Source organism: Eulemur rufifrons, chromosome 18 (assembly GCF_041146395.1).
Source record: "Eulemur rufifrons isolate Redbay chromosome 18, OSU_ERuf_1, whole genome shotgun sequence".
In the NCBI taxonomy this organism is placed as follows: domain Eukaryota; kingdom Metazoa; phylum Chordata; class Mammalia; order Primates; family Lemuridae; genus Eulemur; species Eulemur rufifrons.
Window position 1 is genome coordinate 5,881,765 of NC_091000.1, and position 26,343 is coordinate 5,908,107.

General features: G+C 36.4%; 1 protein-coding gene across 1 annotated transcript in view; it reads right to left on the bottom strand.

Annotated features, from left to right (window-relative positions):
* GLRA3 (glycine receptor alpha 3) overlaps positions 1–26,343 on the bottom strand; it is a 124,539-nt gene that overhangs the window by 11,281 nt on the left and 86,915 nt on the right. Inside the window, exons 6-8 of the mRNA XM_069493347.1 lie at positions 25,854–25,991; positions 20,723–20,937; positions 3,449–3,592 (exon numbers count right to left, since the gene is read on the bottom strand). Coding sequence (XP_069349448.1) covers positions 3,449–3,592; positions 20,723–20,937; positions 25,854–25,991 — 497 coding nt within the window. The remainder of the gene's footprint in view (positions 1–3,448; positions 3,593–20,722; positions 20,938–25,853; positions 25,992–26,343) is intronic.

Consider the following 26,343-nt stretch of genomic DNA (forward strand, 5'->3'; position numbering starts at 1 on the left):
TACATATATGTGTATATATGAACGTATATTGCAACATTACATCAGATTATGCAAATTCCATGTAATTAAAAATTTACAGTTAAAATAAATAAAAAAAGTAAAATAGATCATTTGAAATTATTTTGCTGAGATGAAAAACAAAGGGAGAAGTGGGATGCTGGTAAATAACATGTAATTTTAGTAGCAAAATTTATTTTAAAGCAAACTTTAAAATAATACTGGGTCTAGGTAATCTGCTATGAAGTTGAGATTACTGCAATATTCATTTAACATTATGTCTCTTGCAGGGATCCTTAACTGCAGTGTACAGTAGGATCATCTGGGGAGCTACTTTTAAACACACTTTACTCCAGCTATTTTAGTTTAGTAAAGACGACTATTTGTATTGACTTTCCAGGCTAAATTCTTGGCTTCAGTAGATTTATATTTAATTATTTCATACTATATATAATGAGCCCACAAGTCAAACCACCTATGAACTAATACTATCTATTCTAGATTACTTAGCCATTATACTTGGACATATGTCATTGGGATCTCTTTTTATTTGAAAATTTCAAAGGGTGCTGCTATCAAAACAATATTGTTCACTTGCTATAAATAATCTCAACATATTTTAACATTAAGATGGGTTCTGAAGCATGTAGATTGTACAAGCATTTGCTTTTGCCTTATTTTGAGGTCTCCTGTGCAGCTGCTTTTAGAATTTGTATGAATAAGTTTCCCACTTATTTTGAAACTAATATCTCTATTCTATATGATTGCTTCTCCTGTGAAGATTATTGCAAGATATATATATTTCTCTTTAATATATATTTAAAAATCATTTTGACTAATCAAATAGCTCTCTCTCTCTCTCTTTTTTTTTTTTTTCCCATGGGACATACCTGTAGTCCCACCTGCTTGGGAGGCAAATAACTCTCTTGATAAAATTAAGGGCAATATTTAAATATCCTTTTATAGAGTGAGGGAAGACAAGAGTGAAGTTCTTAGAAAAAGAGAATACCCTATTAGTTGAAGGGGGATGGTGTTTGCTCGGCTTCAAATATGAAAGGGGCTATGTTTCCCCACCAAACACTGCCTCAGTGGTGCAGAATATGCTGTCTGCTTTTTACTGATGACCACATTCCTCTATTTAGAGTTAAGAAAGTCAATTTACCATGTCTGAGAAACGGTAAAACTTCTCCAATGCAAAAGCTTCTGTCTGTGGGAAGTGGACCAAGAGGGATTGAGAAACCAGAGAATCAAGTCATATATGATTAAATATAATTATACAATTGTTTTAAATCACATATACCATTTGAACATATATACGTATCGATTAATAGATTTTCACAAATGCAAGGTAGCTACCCCAAAGTATGAATAGAACTTTAAAAAAAAAACCTAGTTTTTCTCTGCATTAAATCTTAATTATACTTAGTTGCATTTGCTTGCTGAGTATGTCCAGTAGTTATTAGAAAATAATAATATATGACAATTTTTGCATTTCTTTATTTTCCCAAAGTATCAGTCACTGGAAAAATTAATCTTTCCATCTTTCTATGAGCTAAGGAGTAAGGGGCATCACATATTTTTTATCTTACTTCCACCTGTGGTAAAACTGAGTAAACAGATATTTTGGTAAGAATAATTTTTTAAAAAGGAGGACCCACAGTTGAGTGTCTAAGTTTTCCCACTGGATACTGTGACTGTTGGTTGGGTGGTGAATGTAGAAGATGTCTGAGCTCTCAGACTTTCCCATCTGGACACCATACACATAATACTTCTCATTTCTAGTATTTGCGGCACATAGTTGATACATTCTAACTTGGGTAAGAGGAGAAAGAAGATAAAGAAATGGAAAATAAAAATGAAAAAGCAAACCATAGTGATAGGGAAAATGAGTATTGTTTTACTTCTGGTTAATGACACTAGAGGGGAAAATTGTCTCTACCAATTACTAATGGGAAAGAACGACAAGGGCTTCCCCCACTGTGATACAGCATTTGTCCTTCTTCAGCCAGTGCCAGGTATCATGAGAGAAAAGGAGAGCAAGTAAGCGGGAGAGAGGGAGAGAGGAGGGGAGGAAAGAGACATAACAGGAGAATGAGGAAATGTAGAGACCAGTAGACTAGGGTGAGGTAGGGGAAGATAAAGAAAAGTTAATTTCCCCATCACAATACATTTCAATATGCAAATGATATGATTTTGTTTTCATAAAAATTTAACTAAATGCAAGCTCTGGCATTGTTTTCTGTTCAGTGTAATACTTGGTCTCCCAATGCTGCTGTTCTTTCCATACTGCAGTTAGCTGGGTGTTTATTGGTGTAGTGATGATTTTTGAGGGGTAACTAGAAATGATTGAATAAGTTACTGTTTTAGAGTATGTTTAATGCTAAGTAGACTCAAACAGTGAGAGATCAAAGCTTGGTGCTTCAAAAAAGTTTAGTAAATTTATAAATTGCAGTCAATAATTCAGAAACCATAAAGTATCCTTAAAAAAATTAAAACCTTTAAAAATCTTTAAAAATGTACATTATATCAACCAGACTATTATCATTAAGACTCATGTTTTGACTTAAATATTCCGGTATATTGGATCCTGGCCACAATTATACATAACTTCGACATTACTCTCTATTACTTTGAAGACCATTTGCTTTTTAAAATGTCAGTTGGCACATTCACATCAGAAGAAATAAGCTCAGAGGTTTTCTGTCAGTAGGAATTCTCCTTTACAGAAAAGGAAAGGCGTTGGTCAAAAGCACATGCATGTAAAGGGAGATGCCATTACAGGTCTGAATGGAGGGCGGCCACCCCATTCAGGGCATCCAAATCCAATTAGGAGGCTACTTCTACAACTTCCTATCATCTCCTAATAGTGTTCTACATAAATTTTCTCCTGGTTTCGTCTTTTATCAGATGATAGCAAGGCAACAATAGCACTTTATTGTATTTCCCAAAGAGTTTCCAAAGAAATGTCTTAAGAACAAGAAAATATGCATAAAAAGAGACCACATAGTTTTGCATGAACGTATCATCAAGGCATTAATAAATAAGCAATATTTGATGGAAACCATTAAAGTAATTAGCTCAGAAAAAGGAACAACCTTAATAATTGCATTTGATGACTTAATTCAAGTAGATCCATTAGCAATTGTAACATTACAAGTAAGAAATATTTCATTAATTGAGGCAAAAAGTGTGTTCCAGGAAGTACATTAGAAAGAAGTTGATAAAGGTCTCATGTCACCAGATACGCTGTTTAAAGTATAGCTAGGTGTCATCCTTTCCTCCCTGAAACTATTTTTGACACTTCAAGTTTCAGTTGGACAAAATGAAAAGAATATCATATCATTTCATCCCCAGCCCCAAATTTATTCTCTTTGCATCTCTATTGAATACAACAAATTCACTTTCCAGTGAAAATTGGATTCCACCAAACTCAATACAATTAATCGTTTACCTTATTCTTTCTCTTTCGCCGAAATCTCAGAAGTTCTTTGTGTTGCCTTGATACAAAATTTACAGCTGCATACTCCAGAAGTGCTGAAAACACAAAAAGGAGGCACACTGCCATCCAAATGTCAATAGCTTTGACATATGAAACCTAGCCAAGAAAGAGAAAGCAAGCAAATTGATTTATTTTGTTTCTTCCTTTGAGAACAAAACTGAATTTTTCTGATTCTGATCTATGTCATTTATATATAAGTTGGAAAAATTAAAGAATGACGATTTTTTCTTAACAAGAATTTTTCTTAAAAATTTTTGCAGATTTTGTGTATTAGTCATATTTTAAAACTTTTATGTATTTTGTTAATTTTTTTTCACATTAGGCAGTAGCCCAAACATATGATGAAAGGAAAAATAAGATGAAATATATTTTATCTTCAGAACAGTATAACGCTTGAAAGATATGAAGCAACATTGAAACTAGATACACTGTTGACATTTTAGTTTCATATTTTCATTTATATTTTTTACTTTAATGTATATTTTTTTAATTTTACAATTTTATTTATTAATCCTGTTAAGATAATTTTATTTTAATGCATTTACAAATGAGTAACATATGGTTATTTGCTACCTATTTTGAAATATTTTCAACCTTAAAGATATGTTATAAGAATAGTAAAAAGAACTTTCAACTTCCCGAGTTAATATTTGACCACATTTATTATTTTTTATATACCTATGTGTATATATGTTTTCCTCTTCCCCAAATTATTTAAGTGTAATTTTCAGGCATGACACCATACACTCAGCAAAATCAGGAATTTAACATTGATAAAGTCCCACCACGGAACCCTAAAGCCCCATTTCCATTTTACCAATTGTCTCTAATAATGTCCCCTGGGTTTTTTTTTTTTGTTTTTTTTTTTAAAAAAAGAAACAAAAACACTTTTTTTTTTTCCAGCCCAGGATTTAATCCAGGTTCATGTGTTGCATTTTGTTGTCATGTCTCTTCAGTGTGGAACATTTTGCTCAGTCCCTCCTTGCTTTTTATGTCGTTGGTATTTTTGATGAGTGCAGGCCAGTTATTTTCTAGAGTGTCTTTCACTTAAAGTTTGCCCAATGTTTCTTCATTTTAGGTCCAGCTTATGGATTTTCAGTAGGAATTCCTCACCAGGATGCCCTGCAAATACACCCCGTGTATCCCATCAGGAGGCACACAGTTAAGGTGATGTCTGCTAGGTTTCTCTAGTGTAAAGGTACTAATTTTCCCATGTATGGAATGTTTTGAAACTATGTAAATATTCAATTACTCTTTAAACTTTCAAATACTATATTTAGCATTCACTGATGATTTTTGCCTGAATCAGTTATTACAATGATGTTTATTAAATGGTGATTGCCTAATTTCATCACCCATCTACATTTGTTACTTAGAATCCTACTGTAAAGAAAGTTCCTGTCTCCTATATTTATCTGTTTACCCATTTGTTGATTTGTATCAGTGTAGACTGATGGATAGCTATTTTATTCAATGGGATGTAATATATCAACATGATTATTTATTTTGATGCTCACATTATCCCACACTGGGCTAGTAGGAGCTCTTGAACGTTAGCACATAAATTCTTTTGACAAGACTCCATTATTTGAGCATTTCCTCATTTCTGGCACAAGACATTCTAGGTTCATATTGTACTTTTGCTGCTCTAGTCCTTGCGTCAGCCCATTCTCTAAGGAACAGAACCTCCTTTAGTGAATGATGGCTTTTAGAAACCAAGATCTACATGCTAGTGTGCTCACCTCTTCCTGAGGGGCATTACTTCTAGGCCTTCTACATGAGCAGAGCTAGAAATTACAAACATATATATACACACAACTTACAGCATCTGTATCTATTTCTGTTATCTATTCATCCATCCATCCGTCCATCCATCCCTTAAACGTGAACTCACACTGGTATCTCTAATTCCACCTCAACACCACAGGATTCATACTGGCCTTTGCCCTTTCTGTATATCTAGCACTTTTCTCTAAAAGTGAGAAACTTGTATTTAATCATTCACCCTGTATGTTTAACTGACATCTCATTTCCACCAAGCACCTTCTCAGCTCCATTGGCTTCAGTTGCCTCCTTGGTCCTGGTCCCATCCCTGGAGGCCCCACTGGCCTTGGTCCTCACTATCTGTTTACTCTTCCTCACAGGCCCTCGCAGTCTGGCTGCATCCTTGACGCTGGTTCCGCCAGCCCCAGCCAGCCTCCTTGATCCTAACCACCTCCTCAGCTGTGTGCCCCAGGTCTTGCTGTCTCTTGTCACCTCAAAAGCAGGGAAGGGAAGTGAAGGATGAGGGAAAAAATGGAAAGAACTGACAATGTTTATTTAAAGAACACAAAATAAAGAGATAGGAAGGGAAGAGAAGAATAAAAAGAGTAAAAAGGCATATATTTTCTAGGAACAGATTGATAGACCTAAGTCCTTTGGCATGAGCAATTTAGTAACTTTTAAGAAACTGCTTTCATAGTCCTCTGAGGTTAATTGGGGCAGTGATTTGAAGTTGTATTTGCACACGTATCTCTGCATATGTCCATTGTTCAAGGTTCAAAATTTGCCTTGAGTACCAGTGTCCCGTCTTATTGTATCTGTGTGTATGAATGTGCGTAGATATTCCAGAGTTAAGGTGTGATACCGTGCAAACAGTGTCAGCAAAAACATTACCTTTTGTGGAGTGAGATAAATCATTTTGTTGCTTACCTTGATGTAGCCAATTCAATGTGGAAAATCCTCTCATTTAATAAGTATTCAAAATAAGAGTAAGAGATATTTATGAAAGCTGTTTTCCCATCTTTCCTTGGAAATAGATAATTACCTAGAAGCCTGCTTCCCCATGATATAAACAAACATCCCTAATCCCAAGAAGATGTGGGTCTACGGGACCGGAAAGCCAGGCTATGTTCAAGCAAAGATGTTCTACTTCTTTGGATGCAGTACACAGTTGTCTTAAGGATCAACATCCTACATTTTGAGGACTTGACTATTTTTGTGCTGTTTGTATCCTCTGTATTTTTTTCCTTTCTCTTCATCCTTAAGATTTAGTGTTGTTATTTTTATCAAATGTCAGCCTGTGGGAATGTTGACCATATTTAGGTTATAGTTTTGAAGGATAAGTGGCTCAACGTTTGGGGGAAGGTTATGGTGGTAGGAGCAGTAAATAATGTAGGAAAAAAACTCTCTCTCACATCTCCCAGCTAGCCCTTAAGGCCTGAGGCTTTTGCCCAGGTCTGGTTCCGAATCCCATGGCACCTGTGCTTACTTACTGTGCCACCTTAACACACTGCACGGCAATTGCTTGTTTCTTGTCTCTTTCTGTTTAGACTGAACTCTTTGAGGGCAGATGGCAGCTCTGTTTTGTTCACCATCACAACAGTGTTAGGCACATGTACACATATTTGCTGGGTGGGTGGACAGATAAATGAAGGTATTAAATGTTAAAATACATGGGAAAGAGTGAATAATAGATGACTTATATGCAGATCCACTGTCTGGAGCAACACTATTAATACCTTGAATTGGATCTGATTTTCTTTTTAAAAGAGTCCATTTCTTGACACTTGCAATAGTGTCAATTTACATATGAAGCATTTCAAAAAGGGAGCCACCTGCATCTCCTCCTGTAACTTAAATGTGACTTCTGCTGTCAGAATGGTCTCTACTGGGCAAAAAGTGATCTATCCCATTTTATTCAAGTGCTGTGTTAAGTGTCCATCTGTTTGCAAAGTATACGTTTAAATCTCATAAATTCTATCATTCTGCCAGAAATTTCTGGATGCCTCCAGATACATACAGTCTTGGAAAAAGTAATATAACTTTCAAAGATGTTGTCTCAAGCCAGATCATTCCTGGAAGAATATGACTCAAAAAGTATGTGCGCATTCTTCAACATCCTGAATCTTTAATGACATGAACCAAAAAGATTAAATCATAAATATAATTTCCAAATTAATTCAATGAGAGTTTTCAGTGACAACAGACATATGGAAACATCATTGGTGTCTGCCAGGGTTCTAATTGTGAACAGCTCTTGTGCATTGAGCCTGAAAGGCCTGCTTTCTTCATCTTCTCTTCTGACCCCCTTCACCAATTTCAAATCATTTCTCCTCCCCATCCTAACTTCCCCTCCAAGTACAGCAAACACAGGACCTGGGGTGTTTGGAACTCTAGGCCTAGTAACTTTAAACTAAAGACAGTGCTTGTTACTCCAACACATTCACACAACACACCAATGACATACAATACCCGCCCCCCACCGCCCCCCCAGTGATTCAGAATTATTACCTTCTCCCTTACTCATGCTGTCCTTTGGGGCAGTGTCATTCCAATCTGGCGCATCCCTCTGGGCCACCTTGCCAACAGTCCCATTCTCTACTGTGTAGTTGGAGCCCTAATTTTATTTTAAGGAACAGTCTCTCCTCACTATTACTCCTTGAATACAAGCATCTGCGGAAATAAAACCTAAAGGCTTACTAATTAGATGCACTGGCCAGGAGACCGTTGTCATGGAAACCACTCCCAAGCCAACTTGCAGAAAGAAGGCTGCTTCCTTCTCAAAGGATGCTCTTTCTGTGCACTTTTCATGGCTCCGGAACCTATGCTATCCAGGTTTCCCTCTCTCTATTCCACCCAACCCACTTTGCAGACTCTTCTCTCCCTCCCTGAGTTTCTCAGGGATGTGGCCTGGGCCCTCTTCTATTCTCACTCTGAGGCTTCTCACTAATTCATGTTATCTATTCCCATGGATTCAATTCCTCCTCTGTACTCAGGACTCCCAAATCTCTATTTCCTGAGGAGACCCCTCTCTTACCAGGTTCTTACTTGACAGCACCGTTTGGTTGTCATGCACCTCAAACTTAATCTGACCGAAAAGGAGTGAGGGACCTCTGCCAGACTGCCCCACACAAACAGGAAACACACAGCTCCCTCTCTCTCAGTGAAAGGATCCACTCTGTTTGCAGTTGTTCCCAGGCAAATCTAGAGGGCAGCCCCCCTCCTTCTCTGTCTCTCACTCTTTCGTGTCAATCCAAGCCAGCCCCGTTAATTATACTTTCTTGCTATTTCTCAAATTTATCCATTTATGTCCTATGTGACTCCTGTCGCATTGATTTGAGCCACCATAATCCATTTCTCGCGTGGGTCTTTCAGTGTCAGACTTCTCGCCTGCCACAATCCGTTTCTCAGTGCCTCGGATCTGTCCTTGACACACAACACTCAGTGGTTTTTAAATGCAAATTTGATCTCATTGCTGTGGGCTTAAAACGCTTCAATTGTTTTCCATTAATTTAAAGTCCAAAATCTGCTTCACGGGGTATAAAGCCCTTCATGATTAGGCGCCAGCTACCCTCTGTCACCACATGCCCTCATTCACTGGTTTTGTTTTTATTTTTTACACAACACGTATTGAGTGCCAGGGTGAACCCAGGTTATGTTCTCAGTGTTGCAGGTACAGAAATGAGTGAGACAGGCAAGGTCCCTTATTAACGGAGCTACATTCAAGGTGGGAAAACATACAATAAAAAACAAACAGAAATAAGATAATTTAAGAGAAATGCTATAAAGAAAATACAGGAGGGTAAAGGGGTAGCGAGGGACTGGGCGAAGGGGGGTGTGCTAGGTGGGAGTGGTCAGGAGAGGCCTCCCTGAGGCTGTGATAATCCCCTTATCACGGGCCACTTTCTTACTTGCTTATTATGTTCTAGCTACAGTTTCCTTCTTTCAGTTTTTGGAACCTGGAAGCAATCGGCAAACTCCATCCTGCCTCAGCGGCTTTGTACTTGCTGTTCCTTTTGTCTGGAACACGCCTTCCTTTGGGTAACTGCTGTCTATCCTCCAGGTCTCAGCTTAAAAGCTACTTCCTCAAGGAAACCTCCCCACATGGCCAGAGCAGGACAGCCCTTCTCAGCAATGCCACCCCTACTTTTCTCATAGAACCCTTTTCTCAGGTCTCTCATTACGTTGTCATTATGTTTATTTTTGAGGAGGTCTTATAGGCTGTCTTCTGCATAGCACCACTTGAATGTCCTGCCTTCCGTTACTAACTCTGTCCCACACTCCCTAAGTGCCTTCTGTTTTCCAAGCTTTGCTTAGAAGAATACAAAAAATTAGTATGTCTGTGAGGATTTGAAGGTGAAATGTCTATACTGATAATTTAGCAAAATATGCATTGATAGCAAATACCATATAACTCATCTTATTATCGATTTTGCCCCACTGTGCAGACATTATCCATTTATGTGTCTTTTTCCTTTAGGCTATTATATGCTGTGAGCTAAGACAAGGGCCTGGTCTTATTCATTTCTGTATTTCCAGGACCTACTGCAGTGCTCATCATAGTGAAGGCTTTCACCTAATGTTGAATTGATTGAACCACGTGAATTGACTGGCCATTTATTATTAGAGAAATAATTATAATAACTAATGTGCCAAGAAATGTTCTCAATAGTGTCCATATATTAATACTTTTAATCCTCATGACCACAGAGGTAATTATCCCCATCTTAAAAATAAGAAACAGAGGTGCAGTGAAATAACTTGTGTAAAGTCACATAGCTACCAAGTTGCAAAGTTAGGGTTCAAATGTAACTGATCTGGTTCTAGAGCCCATAATCTTAACTATTCTTCTGTATCACCTAGTTATCGGGCTGCTTCTATTTAAGCAACCACTACAAATTACAACAGTAAGCACTGTAAGTTTCTCTCTGTATCTTGAAATTCCAGCCTCTTTAACTTTCATCTGATAGTTAAGAGTAAAATCGGTACAAAAATACATACTTTAAGGTCTGTCATATTTGCTAGTTTTGACCCTAAATTCTGACAGTCAGCTTCCTAGGAAACAATGTAAGAGATGGAGACATGGTCAGTGTGTCTACTAGATAAAACAAACTAGTTGCTCTGGTAAAGCAAAACTGTTAAGATCAGAGAAACATTTTGTCCTTTGAAAAACAACGAAACTGCCCCAACAATATTAAATACAGCAAAGTTGTTTGTGAGCCAGGAGCCAGCCACATTGCCTGCTCGCCATGTAGTCATCTGGGAAGAGCCCAGCTTGATAAGTTATCACTTGAGTACCCGGCGCTAGGTTTCTGCAAGGCCTTGTCTTTTTCGTTCTAAAAAGTAAGTTTCATAATTTAGGGGAAGGAATATAAGCATCATATGTTCTGTAGACTTTTTATATCTTTTTTTTTACTAAAAAAGTATAATCAATGTCAAAGCAAGGTGCAATATTTTCTAAAGTTCCAAATAAAACCTTTTAGATGGTATTTTTTTTTTCAGAAAAAGTATGCATTCTTTCTACTTTACAATATTATTAAAAAATAGAGAAAGCCTGCCTCTTGTACCCCAAATTAAAAATAACACATAATTGGATTTTATCATTATCAGTCATACTGGTTATTAAAGATGGAATCCAGTCACCTGGGCCCTGGGAAGCAGTCACGTTCAGGGCATTTGCCTTAGCATGATATTTCTCTACATCTGTCCCTCTAAATATATGAGGGTGTGGGTATAGGGAGAATTCAAGCTGGGAAATGATAGAGTTAACAAACAACCCCAAATCTCACAGGCTTAAAACAACAAAGGTTTATTTTTCTCTCATACTCCATGTCCACTTTGAGTCAAATGGTGACTCTGAAGTGGTGTTGTCATTGTTACTCTCACTTGTAACACAGCAGCAGAGGAAAACCAGGGCACTGGTGGGTCTGACATATAATAATAAATATTCTAGGCTAGAAGTGGCACAGGTCACTTCTGCTCAAAGCTCAGTAGCCAGAACTACTCACAGGCAACCTTGAGAGAGCTAGGGGATGCAACCCTCCCACGTGCTTGCAGGGCGAGAGAGAGCCCACCTTTGTGGCACACAGCACTATGACAACTCCAGAGGCAATCAGGTGGGGAAATCTCTATTTGTACTTCTGAAGCAAAAACAAAAATCCCCGTAAGCACAGGATTGAAAAACAGTGTGGGTTATGTATGATTTGATCACTATTTATGATAACTTGAGTAGAAAATAAAAACAGCTTTGTTAAAGAGCAAAACTCTCTGCTTTATAGAAAGAAGCTATCAATTATTAATAACTAGGGTGTGACAAAGAATAAGAAACAATCCCTGATTTTAAACCCCAAATTTTCTAAAACCATAGTATCAGGTCCAAATTTAGTAAAATCAATTGTAAGGGGCTACAAAAAATAGAGTCTAGGTAGTGCCCTGAAGCACTAACTTAATCCAAGACAGATAATCAATTACCTAGACACAGGGAGTGAGGACAGGCAGGCTGCAAGCCAAATTCAGGCATGGGAATGAGTTTGTTTGGACCGCACTATGTCTCAAAAAATAAAAAGAATATGCTGCTAAGCACAAAATGCACCTCACCAGTTACCCGTCCTACTCATCCCTCCTCCCTTGATTAATTACACCAGACCACTTTGTTTATTTGTGCATCTGACCCCAGAAGTCTTTTTGATTTTGTGCTCTCTGATCCAGAGGAACAGAGAGGTTGCATGTATCTTAGGCAAGCCTTCATAAATAAGTTAACACTTGTGTAAGCTTCCGATAATATTATGGAATAGCATCAATCTCAGATTATATTCCTTGGTGTGTACATTGGGGGAGCTATATTCTAAGTATGACACTATATGCTGTGGTTGAGAGCCCTGCCCAGATGCATTTCTTTATCTTAGTCCACAGAAGTGGTCAAAAGGATTATTGTGGGACTAATAAATTCCCATGCTGCAGCTTATAGCTAACATTAGTGAGTAAAAATATGTTGAATGTAGTTATTAAAGTATAACCCAGGCTACTATTAATATTAATCAATGGATTCTAGAAATAGAAATTTAAATGCATTTACAAATAACATAGCTTAAACTTAAGAATAAGAAATTGGTAAACAAGAAGCTGGATTTGAATCACAAAAACTCATCTAATCCTGCATGAAGCTATTCTGTAAGGTAAAATTCCAGGGACTACTTAAGAGAGCATACTTTGTAAAATTTTGTCTCAATCCAAACTTGCCTTTTACTTGAGAAAGAAGTAAAACCAAACATTGCTGTGTATGCTTTTGATTAGCTAACATAGCCCTTGGAAAAGGGTAATTGCTTCTCCTTCTAATGACAATCAGTCCTGGTGGAGTTCCCCAGTTCCTCAGAAATGTCAAGTAAACTGTGATGAGTAATTTGGGCTGTGGAATGGGCAAGTGACTCAAGCATACAGATAAACGCTTTTGCTCGGAGATATGCAGAAAATGTCTCTGCTTGTGTCGTGCCTTGTCTTCTGAGGTTTTTATTTCAGATTTCCTTGACTATTCATTTCATCTTTCATGTTCAAAATCCTATTTGTAGTACACTTAATCCTACATTTCTCCCTAGTGCAAAAACCTATAAGAGAATTTTACATTTTATAACAGGAAAATATTAATCCCAAAAGCATTTCTAAATTCATTTAAGACCTAAAGCCAGGGAGAAAGGAATGCAAACAAAGTAAAAGAATAAACAGTTTTCAGAACAGCTGTTGAAGCAGAGTGAAGCTGATATTGAAGAGGCAAAAGGGGCTGACTCCAGGACTGTTTTCTCAGAGCACCAGGCACTAGGCGGTGAATCACACAGCCCAGGATACTGTGAGCTTTGACATTCTGACATTTATTATCCTGGAAGGCGACTCACAGCAGTCCTAGGGCTGTCACGGGCATACTGATTGTCACATGCACGCATAACCTTAGTAAATGAGTGATGCTTCTAACACAACAGTTTTTTCCACATAAAGGTTGTCACTTTAGGAGGTAAAATGCAACCAAGAATCATGTAATAACAGCGATGCATTGTTTCCAAAGCGATGAACTTGACCAATCCTTCTAGTCACAAGGTGAGGAAAGTGCAATCAGAAAGGCTAAAGGGTGTGTGTGAGAGGCCACAGGGTTATCTCCGACTCCCACTCGGGTTACCGCAGCTTCACCATCGTCCCTTCCACAGGGCGCAGCTCTTTCTCTCGTGTTTAACCCTTAGATGAAACCGTAAAATAAATCTAGATGTTACTGAAAATGCTTGTTAGGCACATGCTGTTAGATTTAACTGGCATTGCTTAAAATATTACCTTTTTTGACCTACTCAGTTAAGGTCAAATTATATTTGTGACCTCTTTCTTCTTTTTGTACTGAAGATTTTGTATTTCTGCAACATCTCTTTATTGTAATCATATACCCTCCTCTTCCTTTTTCCTCTGGTGTTTACCAGCTTTGTTTATAATTTCAAACTGGAATCATGGAAACAGATAAAGCCCAGAAAGTGCTTTTAATGCTGGTTTGGGGACCAAACTCTTTTGTTCACTGGCTAAAGGGTAGTTTTATATCCATTTTGATCTTTTAGGGGGTTCACTGTATGATTCCAGGATATTTTTGAATGAGTAAAGGGAGTTTATGACATTATTTAGGAAAGGTGGTCTCAAAATTGCATACCCATCTTCTGTTTTTATATTTAGTTTGATGCCAAGGCCATTGTATTATACTGTTTTAAAAAATTCTAAACTTTGTGGTTTGGTCACATACTTTCCCTAATTGTTCCATCAGACTTAAGAACTCATGCAGCAGCTCTCTCTCTATGTAGAGTACACAGAAATCCTTGATAATTGTAATTTTTCAGCTTACTTGGATCTAGTGAGCCTACTAAGTGTAGGTTCTAAGATGAAATGCAGAACCAGAGATATCCATCAATTTCTGTTCTTTTTATCATAGGAGCCATCCATGTTTAGAACTCATCTGTTTACTGAACAGATAATTTTTATATCAGTAATAAAATTGAATGGTATTGATATGCATTATATCTTGTGATTCTAACAAAAAGACTATGAATAAATAATTCTTTCATAATCTGTGCCTTTTTCCTTTTTTTCTCTTTTCTGTAAATGAGTATGTATATAACTACATTCATTAGTATAATCTATAAAAATTTTTAAAAATTTAATTAGAAATATTGCATCAAATATTATCTCATGAAATTAAATTTGCTTATTAAGTATTTTGTCACATAATTAAAAATAAATCTACTTGTATCATATTTTTACTGAATTTGATTGAAATGATACTAATTAATTATATTTTTAGTAAATATTAGAATATTGTATTTAAATGGTGAGGACCAAAACATTACTGACAGTCATAACTATTAATTGTTGTATTAATAGGAAAATCTTATTACTATATAGTTCCTGTAATCCCATTTACATTATCAACAACATTTATAACTTATTCTCCTTTAAAACTGAAGGGTATTTTTTTCAGAAGAAAAAGAATGTATATTCACTAATTAGACAAGAACACAACAGTGAATACAAATTCTTCATTTTTCTCCCCATTTCCTGTCTTTTCAGTGCAATCAACCTTGCATATAAATCATGTGTCAGCCCAATCAGGGCATTCAAAAAAAATAACAGTTCAATTTATATTTTTTAATAGTTGTAATCACTTCTATAATTGGCATCTTTATTAAGAATAAGAACTTAATATAAAAGCTATATTTATTATATTTTCTAGGAACCAATGTTTTCAGTATACTCTAAGATAGATAAATGCAATTCTTTTTCATTAATTTGGTGGTTTTCAGGGGAAAAATATGGTTTAGCATAAGTAAAGCGTAATTCAATGACATCCTCTCAAGTTAAGACTACTAAGTAAAAGTTTTCAAAGTTCACATAGTCTTTAAATACCTGCTTGATGTTCACTGAATAGCCATATATTATGTACTGATTTAGGTTGAGGATAAAAATATTTAAAAGATAGTCTGTCCCCTCAAAAAGCTATTCTTGGTGGGTTTCACAGACAGATTGAAAGGGGGAAAATGAGAGGAACCCTGAAATTTAGGTAATCGTCGTAATTTTAAGTAATTGTTGAGGATAAACTGCTCTGGTGCAGAATTTGCAATTTCCATAGGCTGCAGGATTCTGCGCTCCTGTGAGATATTTGCTAAATTAACCATCTTTGAGATTTCAAGCGCTCCTTATTTGTTAATGTTTGGTAGCTCTGTTCTGAATGAGCCGGTCATAGTGGTGGGGGCAAAGTGACAGAAATCCACATAGAATCTCCCTGGAACTGCTCCCTCTTTCCCCTCTCTATCCCTTCTTCCCCTCTTGTTCTTTTGAGTATTTATTATACTAATAAGCCATAGTGTAGTCTAAGAAAGGAGACAGAAAGCTTGTAACAAATCATTGCCCTGAGGCGGACGGACAAGATGATTTGTTTACAATCCTTTTTCCCTCTCTTCCTCTCCAAGGCTTCCCTGTGGGTGGAGGACAGTCCCCCACCCCACTGACTTCGGGTTTGACCCTGAGACTTGGTCTAATTTATGGACGGAGAATAGAAGTGACCGTGTGCTAGTTCTGAGCAAAAGCCTTGCATGTTTCTGTTTGCCTTCTTCGTTTGCTGCACGCCCCCCATGGGAGGAACACGTTACTGGTACCTGTAGTCCCCAGATGAGGAGACCCAGGGAGCAGACTGGAACCCACTCCACAGCCTACTCCAAGCCCCCTCTAACACAGCCAGTCTCAGGCAAGCTCAGAAGCAGCACAGGTGACTCACAGGCCTGTGAGCAAAAGAATGAATGTTGTAAGCCATTGAGATTTGGGGATTATTTGTTATGCAGAATAATTGCAACTAAATTGGAGTGAAGCATCCCGAATCACCAAGAATCTCATAACATACTGTGTTAAGTGCTAAGGTTTGTATGAACTTGAATCTAGAGACTTCTCCCACCCCGCCAAGTTTATATCTATGTGTGAATGTGTGCAGCGTGTATAGTGTGTGTGTGTGCGCGCGCGTGTGTGCGCGCGTGTGTGCGCGCACACACATCTGATATGCTATGTTCAAAGGTCCCTAATATGGTAATGGGGTTTTTTCAAATTTTTTAAAATTCTTATTATTGTTTTTAGAGGCAGGGTCTTGCTCTGTTGCCCTGGCTGGAGTGCAGTGGTATGATCATAGCTCACTGCAGCCTCGGACTCCTGATCTAAAGCAATCCTCCCGACTCAGCCTCCCAAAGTGCTGGGGTTATAGACCCCACTGTGAGCCACTGTGCCTGGCCTGATATGGTAATAGGTTTGAATCTCTTTTTTAAAAGACTAAACTAGTGTATGCACAGTGATGCTTGTGTACTTATGCAGATGGTATGAAACAAAAAACATGTACCAAAGCTGATCTTTAGCTGGTCTCTATGAAACAGGAAGAAAAAAGGGATAAAGGTAGGTCTCTCACAGAAATGAGTTGATTGTTGAGATTAGAAAAGAAAGGGTACGGTTTAGGGAATAGAGCTACATAGTCAAAATTTCCCCAGAGTTCTCTAATGTGGATTATTTCTAGAACCCAGAGTTTCTAAATTAAATTGTATTTTATCTCTTCTACTGATTTTCTCTATTCCTACCTATCCCCATACTTAACAAAAAATATAATTCTCTCATTGCCAAGATCTTAATTGGGTATAGTAAAAATCAAATTAGTACTGAAAAACAACTGAGTCATTGTATCTATTCCCTCTTTCACCCCTGGTTAAAGCCTAATCTCCTTAAGGAGGATCGCTTTTCCATACCTAAGTAAAGATCAGAAAATGTTGGGATCTCAAAGAGTTTGGGAGAAAAGTTTAAGGGTGACTGGGTCTTGCCTTTAACCAGACTGTCTAACACACTCTGTTTATGGGTATAGATGGCCCTAGAGGACGAAAGGAGAGAAAAGATTTTTCAGCTGTAGGAGGAGAGCCAACCACAAATACATCTACTTTCCCCCTATTTCTGGGCTTTCTTTCATTCTTAGAAAAATCACCTCCGATCTGCTTTCCTATCCATTTGCAGTTTACTCCCTAAAATCTGAGGCCTGGGTGTTCCTGGGCAGAACTTTAGAAGTTCTTAGTTTTTGACAGTTCCGTGCAGTTGCCCTATAAACATCTCAAAGTTAACATATTCAAACGAGAAACTTGGATCACCCTCCCCCTCAACCTTCCTCATCAGTAAGTGTCACCACTACTTGCCTAGTTACTCGCTTGAACACCACCCTTGACTCTTGAATTCCTGAATCCTCAATTCGGAAGGAAATCCTGTCTGTTTCACCTCCAAATACATTTTCTCAAAAACATCTACTTTGTAAATCCATCTGCTGCTCCTCTCTGTCTCTGCTGCTATTCATCTCACCAGGAGATCATCTGCCGTGGACTTCAGTAGCTCGCTTGGAAGTCTCCCTGCTCTTTTTATCTGATCTTCATGCAGAAGTCAGAGTGATCACTGCCCTCATTTAAAACTTTTCAGTGACCTACTGCTTCACCCAGAATAAACCTAATCATTACCAAGGTCTAGAAAGCCCTCCATGTATGGCCCCATGATCATCACTATTTTTTCTCACTTACTGCTCCAAGCACATGGTGTGAGGAAGTTCTCCTAAAGTTACATATATAATGTTGAAAATTTTCTGGGAGTAGAATGTATGTCACCCTCTTCCAGCCACCTGATGCAGGCACTGCAGAAATGCAAAATAGCTCCAACTTCTAAGGAATGAATCACAGGAGCCTTCTTGCTTTTGGGCCATTCCATGCTTGATTTATCATGACACTGTAGAGGCCAGTGCAATAGAAAATATAGAGGATATCATAGCGGAATCTCATCTCTGGTTTTCAGGGAGCTGGCTGAAGTGTATATGCTTTGAGATTTTAGTCTCTGAGTCTTACTTGACTGATTTCCAAGCACCTTCTTATCCTACAGAAGATGTATTGGCACAGAGCTTAGACAAAACACTAAGTAATTATTCTAAATCAATGATTTATTGTTTCTTCCTCCTATGTTTGATAATCAGTTTTCCTGAATTTATTTATTTTCCTACTTTCTAGAATTTGTCAGCAGGTGAATGGTGAATGTTTTAGCTGTAAGACTTTCAGACATCTGAGGGTTCTTTTGTGAGATCGAGAACACAGATTTTAAGGTGGATGGTTTTAGACATCTGCTCCTAAATACAAGTGTGACTCCTCATCTCCTGCCTTTCTAGCTCAAAAAAGTCACAGAATAAGAATTGCATTTTTTCAAGAGATTTTCTACTCTTTTGAATGGTCTCATCCCATAGATTAATTCTTGTTGGTTATCCTGGGTCTTCAGGGTCTGCCTTCCTAAAATACAATGTATATAACTAAACCTTGTGTTCCTTAACTATCACAAAGTCTGAGATGATCTGGTCATCTTCTCTTAAGATCTCGCTTTGCCAATCAGTTGTTTTTGGGGGTCAGAGTTGGACCTGTCATCACATTTCTAGAGGTCATTGTCTCTATGATCGGAGAGATGAAGAGGCTTTGTATACATGTATGGTTATAGCTGAACTCATGGTTGAATATTTATTGCTTCCCTGAGATCTTGGTGAAACTAATGCCTTTTTAAAAAAATGTCTCCTATTTTTTGAGAAAAAGTATGGAGCCATCCTAGACCTTGCTTGCACCTTTTTTTTTTTTAAAAAAAACTTGTGCCTCCATTCTGTCTTTTATATTTATTGCTTTCTTTATTTCTGATTTCACTACTCACACTGCATGCTTCCCCAATTCTACTTTACTCTCTGTATCTAAGTGCTTTTCTGCTGTGCCTATAGAAGCTACAGATTGCTGATATGGAGCATTTTGCTCTCTTCTTCCCGGTTGATAACATGCAGAACAAATGAAATTTCATTTCTGTTTATCTCATGAGGATCAGTGAGTAAACTGGTGATTTCCTTTACAGATTAACTATGGAATTTCCACTATTACCCACAGCCCTTGTGACATTTACACATAAATAAATAAGCATTGAGACTTGTTAATTCAAACTTATAAACAGATTTATAATTTTCACATAGACAATATTTCATAAAACACTAGTTGATGGTATCAGCTATTATAGACCATTTGAAAATAGTGTTATAAAAGTAGGCATTATTTTGAATGACAAGAGTAAACATGTTAAATAACAAGTTCTTCCTATATTAAGTAATATTTTTAATAATAAACTATTCTGCTGCCCACTTTTATTTATGTAGGCATTTTTTTTAATCTAAAAAAATTGAATCATAGAATGCAACTCATAGAAAGGGCTAAGGAAGCCCTAACAGTAGATTTATTAATAAAATTTACTTGTTATGCCAAGAAGATAGCATCAAATGTACAAGAAAAGTTAATATGATTTTATTGTATGAAGTACATCATTTAAATGAAAATAATAGTAAAGCTTCCAAGAAGGATTACTAAATTTAGGTGACAGAAACTTCTTAGAAGCACTTTAGGGGAAGAAAATAATTTTATATTTCTGTGCAGCTAAATGGATGAAAAGAACTTCCTGTGTTTTATTTCAGAATATTTGATTAAAAGAAATAATAGGTCCTTTACAAATCTCACAAAGGGAACAGTTTTATTTTAATTCTGGCAGCTCAGCATGGACTGAAATCATGGAATTAGATAAGCTGTCCTTCCTATTGACCTATAGCTACGTAAAAGCCAGAGGGGGGAAACCCACAAAAATAATAAATACCACATTTGGTTTAGGGTGCAGCACCATGGACAGTCTGATACAATACTTGTGGGAGTATAATTGCTATAATGTTTTTCTAGAGGTAAATTTGGCGATATATAGCAATGCATACAGCTATCAGTGTAGCAATTCTGGTTCTAAGACTGTATACTGAGAAAATAATACAAACTATGTATAAAGCAATATATTTATATGTGTAATGTGTGTGTGTGTATATATACATATATGTGTATACACATAATATGTGTGTATATAAATATATATAGATGATATATGTGATATGTAGACCCTACACACATATACATATATATAACATTTATTATATAAATATTCATTATAGTGTCAGTCCTAAGAGAAAGTAATTCATGGCATATCCATACAGTGGAGTACTATGCTACCATTTAAAATTACCACGTGGATTCAACTTAAATAAATATTTTATATTTTTCTAAATGTTTAAATATTGATAGGTACAAAGAATTCCATAGTGTATAAGAGTAGTACTGATATTTAAATAATTAGGGATCATAACACAAAATGTGAATAGCAGATATCACTGGTTTATAGAATTTTTTCCTTCATTGATTTTTTTAATAAGTTTTCTGCCCTGGTTACCTATTACTTTGAAAATGGGTAATGAATAATAAATGCTATTGAAAAAGATCTTACAAAAGCTGAAAACGATTTCTTTACACATGCAAATATGTGTCCGTCTAGTCTATTCAGTGCACTTACCTTTGGTAAGGAAGCTCGTGATCCTGAACTCTGTGTGGTCATGGTCAGCACAGTGGTTATTCCCAGAGCTACCCTGGCCGGAGCTGCATCCATGTTGATCCAGAAGGAAACCCAGGATAGAATAACAATCAGGAGACTGGGAATGTACATCTGGATCAGATAGTATCCCATTTGTCGTTCAAGATGGAATCGCACTTCTATACATGTAAACTTTCCTAATTGGTTATAAAATAAACATAGCAATTAGTAAAAATAGGTTCTTGTTATGGCATCAAATATCACAGGTTCATTTTCATAATTATTTTGTCATAAAATTTTCCAGTACCATGAAAAGAGACCCTAAATCACATGTTCATATTGATTTATGAAAAATACTTTTGTCTGTTAGCATCTAGAAGCAATGTAATAAGAGAGTGTACTCTTTCAGGAAATAGTATGTGATTTTGTTACTTAGCATTTGAATAGCACTTCATACTTGTCAAAGTACTCAAAGATTATTCCACTTGATTCTAACAATTGCTTCTGAGGTAGGCAAGAGAAACATAAATTTATTACATAAACATCTTTTTTACTCATTGATGGTTTCTGATGCTTTTAGGTGTTAATTTAGAGCCGGATGCTGTTTGTTCCAGAGGATTTTACATTTACTTTAAATGCTGAGGGATAAAGACAATTGAGGATAAATCATTTTTTAAATAATAAAGCAAACAAATAGGAAAATGTGTGTTATTTCCCATTAATAATTTTAAAAATAACACACAAATGAGATACATTTGTACTATATATTTATGCCTTTGTGTCTATTATTTACCTCTATTGTGGTAAGTAATAAATAGAGGTATAAATTATGGCTTAATTAAACATTAAGTTGATAGTTCTGCTTATCCTTTCCTTTTACCCCTTACTCTATTTCTCTGCTACTCTAGCTTATCTATCCTTTAAAAAATGTTCTAAATTACCCAATTCTTGGTCTTATTCTCTCTTTATTCTCATTATTTTGAAAAGGATGAGGTCAGAGAGTTAACATTCTGTTCTTTATGTAACATTCTCTGACTCACCATGAAAGAAAGATATCAAAGAGCATCTTTGCTCACCAGGAAAATTGCTACCATATTGCTAGATAGGTTCAGTGCAAAGCTTTTATTAATGTGACTTGGGCCATAAGTGATTGCACAAGTGATGCAAGCGGACTAGCTCTGGATGAAGAATGGATGTGATTCTAGGGCTGAAGTCTCACCAAAAGTTCATAAGCTCCAGGAAAGTTGGATTCCATTCTTAAAATGTGTAGTAATCAGAAACATACATGCAAGCCCCACATAATCCTTTATCAATACATACAGAATGCCTAAAGATTCCTGAAATATATGAAAATACTTTAGAGTGTTAGTAAACATAATTTTTAAAAATTTTTCCTTAAAAATAATGAAATGAAGCATGAATAACTGAAACATTTTTATGATATCACTGTTAAATAACCTGTTAAGTAATCTCATGTCATGATTAGTAACAGTGACCATTTGGATAATTTGTGTAAGTTCTCCAAGTTCCAGGTGATTCTTGAGAAAAAAATAAGCTCTCATTGTGTTTTCATTTTTTAAAAAAGTATTTTTAAATTCCCAACATCAGGGAAAATGTCAATCAAAACCATAATGAGATGTCATCTCACCCCAGCTAAAATATCTATTATCACAAATACAGAAAATAACAAATGTTGGTGAGAATGCAGAGAAAGAGGAACAATGGTATACTGTTGGTGAGAATGTAAATTAGTGGAGCCACTGTGGAAGACAGTATGGAGACCCCTCAAAAAACTAAAAATAGAACTACCGTATGATCCAGCAATCCCACTGCTTGGTATATGTACAAAAGAAAGGAAATCAATGTATCAAAGAGATACCTGCACTTCCTTATTTATTGCAGCACTATTCACAATAGCCACCATATATTAATAGAATCAACCTATGTGTCAATGGATGATAGATAAAGAAAATGTGGTATTTATACACAATGGAATAGTATTCAGCCATAAAAAGAATGGAATTTTGTCATTTACAAAAACATGGGTGGAACTGGAGGACATTACGTTAAGTGAAATAAGCCAAGAAGAGAAAAATGAATTTTGCATGTCCTCACTTATATGTGAGAGCTATTAATAAAATAATTAACCTCATGGTGGTAGTGAATAAAATGGTGGTAACCAGAGTCTGGGAAGGAGAGCGGGGAGGGGTGGATGAAAAGGGGTTGGCGAATGGGTACAAAAATATAGTTAGATAGAAAGAATAAGTTCTAGTGTTCCCTAGCACAATAGGGCAACTATAGTTAACAATTATTTATTGTATATTTCAAAACAGCTAAAGGCGAAGACTTGGAATATTATAAGAGGTGACGGATACCTCGATTACCCAGATTTGATCATTGCACATTTCATGCTCCTAACAAAATACCACATGTACCCCACAAATATGTACAACTATTATGTATCTATAAAAATTTAAAATAAAAAATTACACACATGTACACATACACACCATTTCTTGTATATAAATACATATACTCTGTGTTTGTGTGGTTCTAAAGAGAAAAATGAACAAGTTGGACCAAAAAAATCATCACCTATGCATTGAAACACACCCCAAAAATGTAGATTTAAACAGAATAAATACAATACAAACTTAAGACAATGAAGGAAACATGCAACAAATAAGTAAACATAAAAATGAATGATACGATTTCAGACAGTGAAAGCAGAAAGTGGAGGGGGCTTTGGGTCTCTAACATAGGCTTGTTACATAAGGACATTTCAGGAGTTGGCATTTGAGTAGTCCTACAGGATGTGAGAGTATTAGGCTTGGAACAATTTTGGGAAAATCCTTACATGTAGAAGGAAGAGCAAATGCAAAGTCCCTAGGGAAGGAATGAGTTTGGTGTTTATGAGTGAGCAAAGCCATTGTGGCAGATTATAGAGCAAAGGGAAGAGAGGTAGAAGATTTTGGAGAGAATATTAGAAGGAGACAGATCATAGGGCCTTGTAGTACATAATTAATAAATACTTTGGGATAATGAAAATATAACTGAACAAATCCTCTAAGTTTGTGCAATTCATTTGTGTATGAAGGCATTTTTAACTTCTTCAGTATATTTCGTTTTATAGAGGGAAGGTATTTTCAAGTGTGGTTCTTATGTAACCTAGTGTTTTTGTGGGGTTTTTTGCATTTGCATAAATAACTTAGGGGAACTATGTAGTAGCTGAACCTATTATTGGAAAATTAACAAAGGAGCACTGTGCATTGTAGGAGTAAATATAAAATGGAGCTCAGGGTCTGAAATTAACCACATACCTAATTGAGGACACTATTTTATTTTCTATGTAACTTTGGGCAAGTTATTGTGCTTTAATCGCCTAGACTAAAAAGTTGTGAGATCTCTATGATGTCATCCAAGAAAATACCTTTCCAATTCCTTGCTTATAGTAGGGATTCATAAATGTAAATTCTTTTCCTCTAAGCCATAATAGCTAGGTAGATAACTCAATGAAGTATGGAAACTTACTTTATGCTAAGGAAGGGTCTTGAGACTATCATAAAATATTCATCCCCAGGTGATGTTTACAACTTCATCCCTTATTCTGGTTTGAATAATATCTCCCTACAGTTCATGCCCACCCAGAACCTGTGAATGTGACTTTGTTTGGGAGTAAGGTATTTGCAGATGTAATCAAGTTAAAATGAGATTATATTGGATTGAAGTTGGCCCTAAATTCAATATTAGTGATGTCCTTACAGGAAGAGGGAAATTTGGACACAGAGACACAGACACACAGGAAGAATACCTTGTGACTGTGGAGGCAGAGGCTGAAGTGATATATCTACAAGCTGAGGAACACCAAGGATTGCCAGAAATATTTAATAGAAAAGTAGGAAGAGGCAGGGAAGGATTCTTCCCTAAAGCCTTGAGAGAAAGCATGGCCTTGCTGACACCTGGATTTTGTACTTGTAGCCTCCAGAACTGTGATAGAATAAATTTCTTTTGTTTTAAGCCACCAAGTTGTGACAGTTTGTTATGGCAGCCCTAGGAAACCAATACACCTCCCTAAGCCAACTCTAGGGACTTGTTAGCATTTCTCTGAAAGGAATTTATTAATACAACTGCCCCTCGGTGCTGAGCAAGGACATTGCTGTTGACTTGCCGGCCCTTTATCTTTGTGTTGAGATTTTAACCTTTAACTCCCTAATAAGTTAGATATCAGCTTCATCTCTGAGTTAACAAAAAGGGCAGTGACTTTTTGATCAGATATTGTGAATTTTTAAGGAGATAAGAGAGACTAGGGATTTTGTATAGTGAAAAGTCAGACCACTGTTCTGGAACATGCTGAGCCCAAGATGAATCATAGTTACTGTAATGAAATGATAAGAGTGGCAGCTGATGCTAGTGGGAGACCACGTTCTCATCACCGTGGAGTGATGTCTCAATTATGAGCAGTTTAATGGAATTCACAGGAATAGGTTATACAGTCAGAATAGGTTTTATGGAAATAGCTCATGCCAGTTAAGGGAAGTGAACAGACTTTGTGAATGTACAAATATCACATTGAATCCTTCAATCCTTTATGTTAATATTATAACTACATCTGATATCTACCTCAAATGTGAAAGGCTCCTGTGTCAGTGTGAGTAGTAGGTACTTAGAGAAAAATACCTTGAAATGCATGAAAATATGACAAAGGGAAAGTTTAGGCAAATGAAGCCTTTTTTTAAAAAAAGCAATTTCTTTTTGTTAGCAGAGACAGTGTTTATTGCCCAAGAAGGGTTAAAAAATATATTTTTATTGCTCACATGGGAATTAAAGGGAAATTTTTGGAAACATCATTACTATGTAAGAATGGGCATTTCACAAAAAATTTAAATATAATTGGATACCAGGAATTTCTTGGGTCCCATACAAACCAATTATTTAACAATATGTAATGAGTCACAGTTCATAAGTTTCAAATGACATCCATTGATGTCATGCATCAATGAAAGACATTGAGCTATGAATAGTTAAAATAATTATCCTAGCATTATAATTAAGAAGCATCTAGATATCATAAAACAACAAGTCATAGATGTAAATAAGACTACTCAACCCCTACCTGTATTGTAATGTTTAGTGCAGTATCGCAAATCTTTTTCTTCTTTCAACAGAAATTGGGGCAAAGTGAGTCCTTCTGCCACTTGTACAGGTGCCTCATCTTGCCATTCAAAAATGAGATCATTCATTGTGTACCCAACTAGGCAAAATATAATAAAAATATTAATAGCCTAAAAAGGGCCATTCAAAGAAAAGAAATGCAAAATACTTCTATAGTCACATAGGATGAGAAGCCCAAACAGTGTCATCTTAACTCTATGGGTTGAGCTATACATTGCCTGATTCCACGTTTCAAAAGTCTGTTGAAGTCTATTCACATGGAACACTCACCACATAATGCAAGAAAATGAAGTAGACTCATAAAAAATACAACATGCATGTGGAAACTTTAAGGGACATGCATATACATTCTTTCCTTGGTATAGGCAGGTACTGGATTAATTCAGCAATTTTCATTGTGATTCCGCTCCATTAGTTTCCTCCTCACCTTC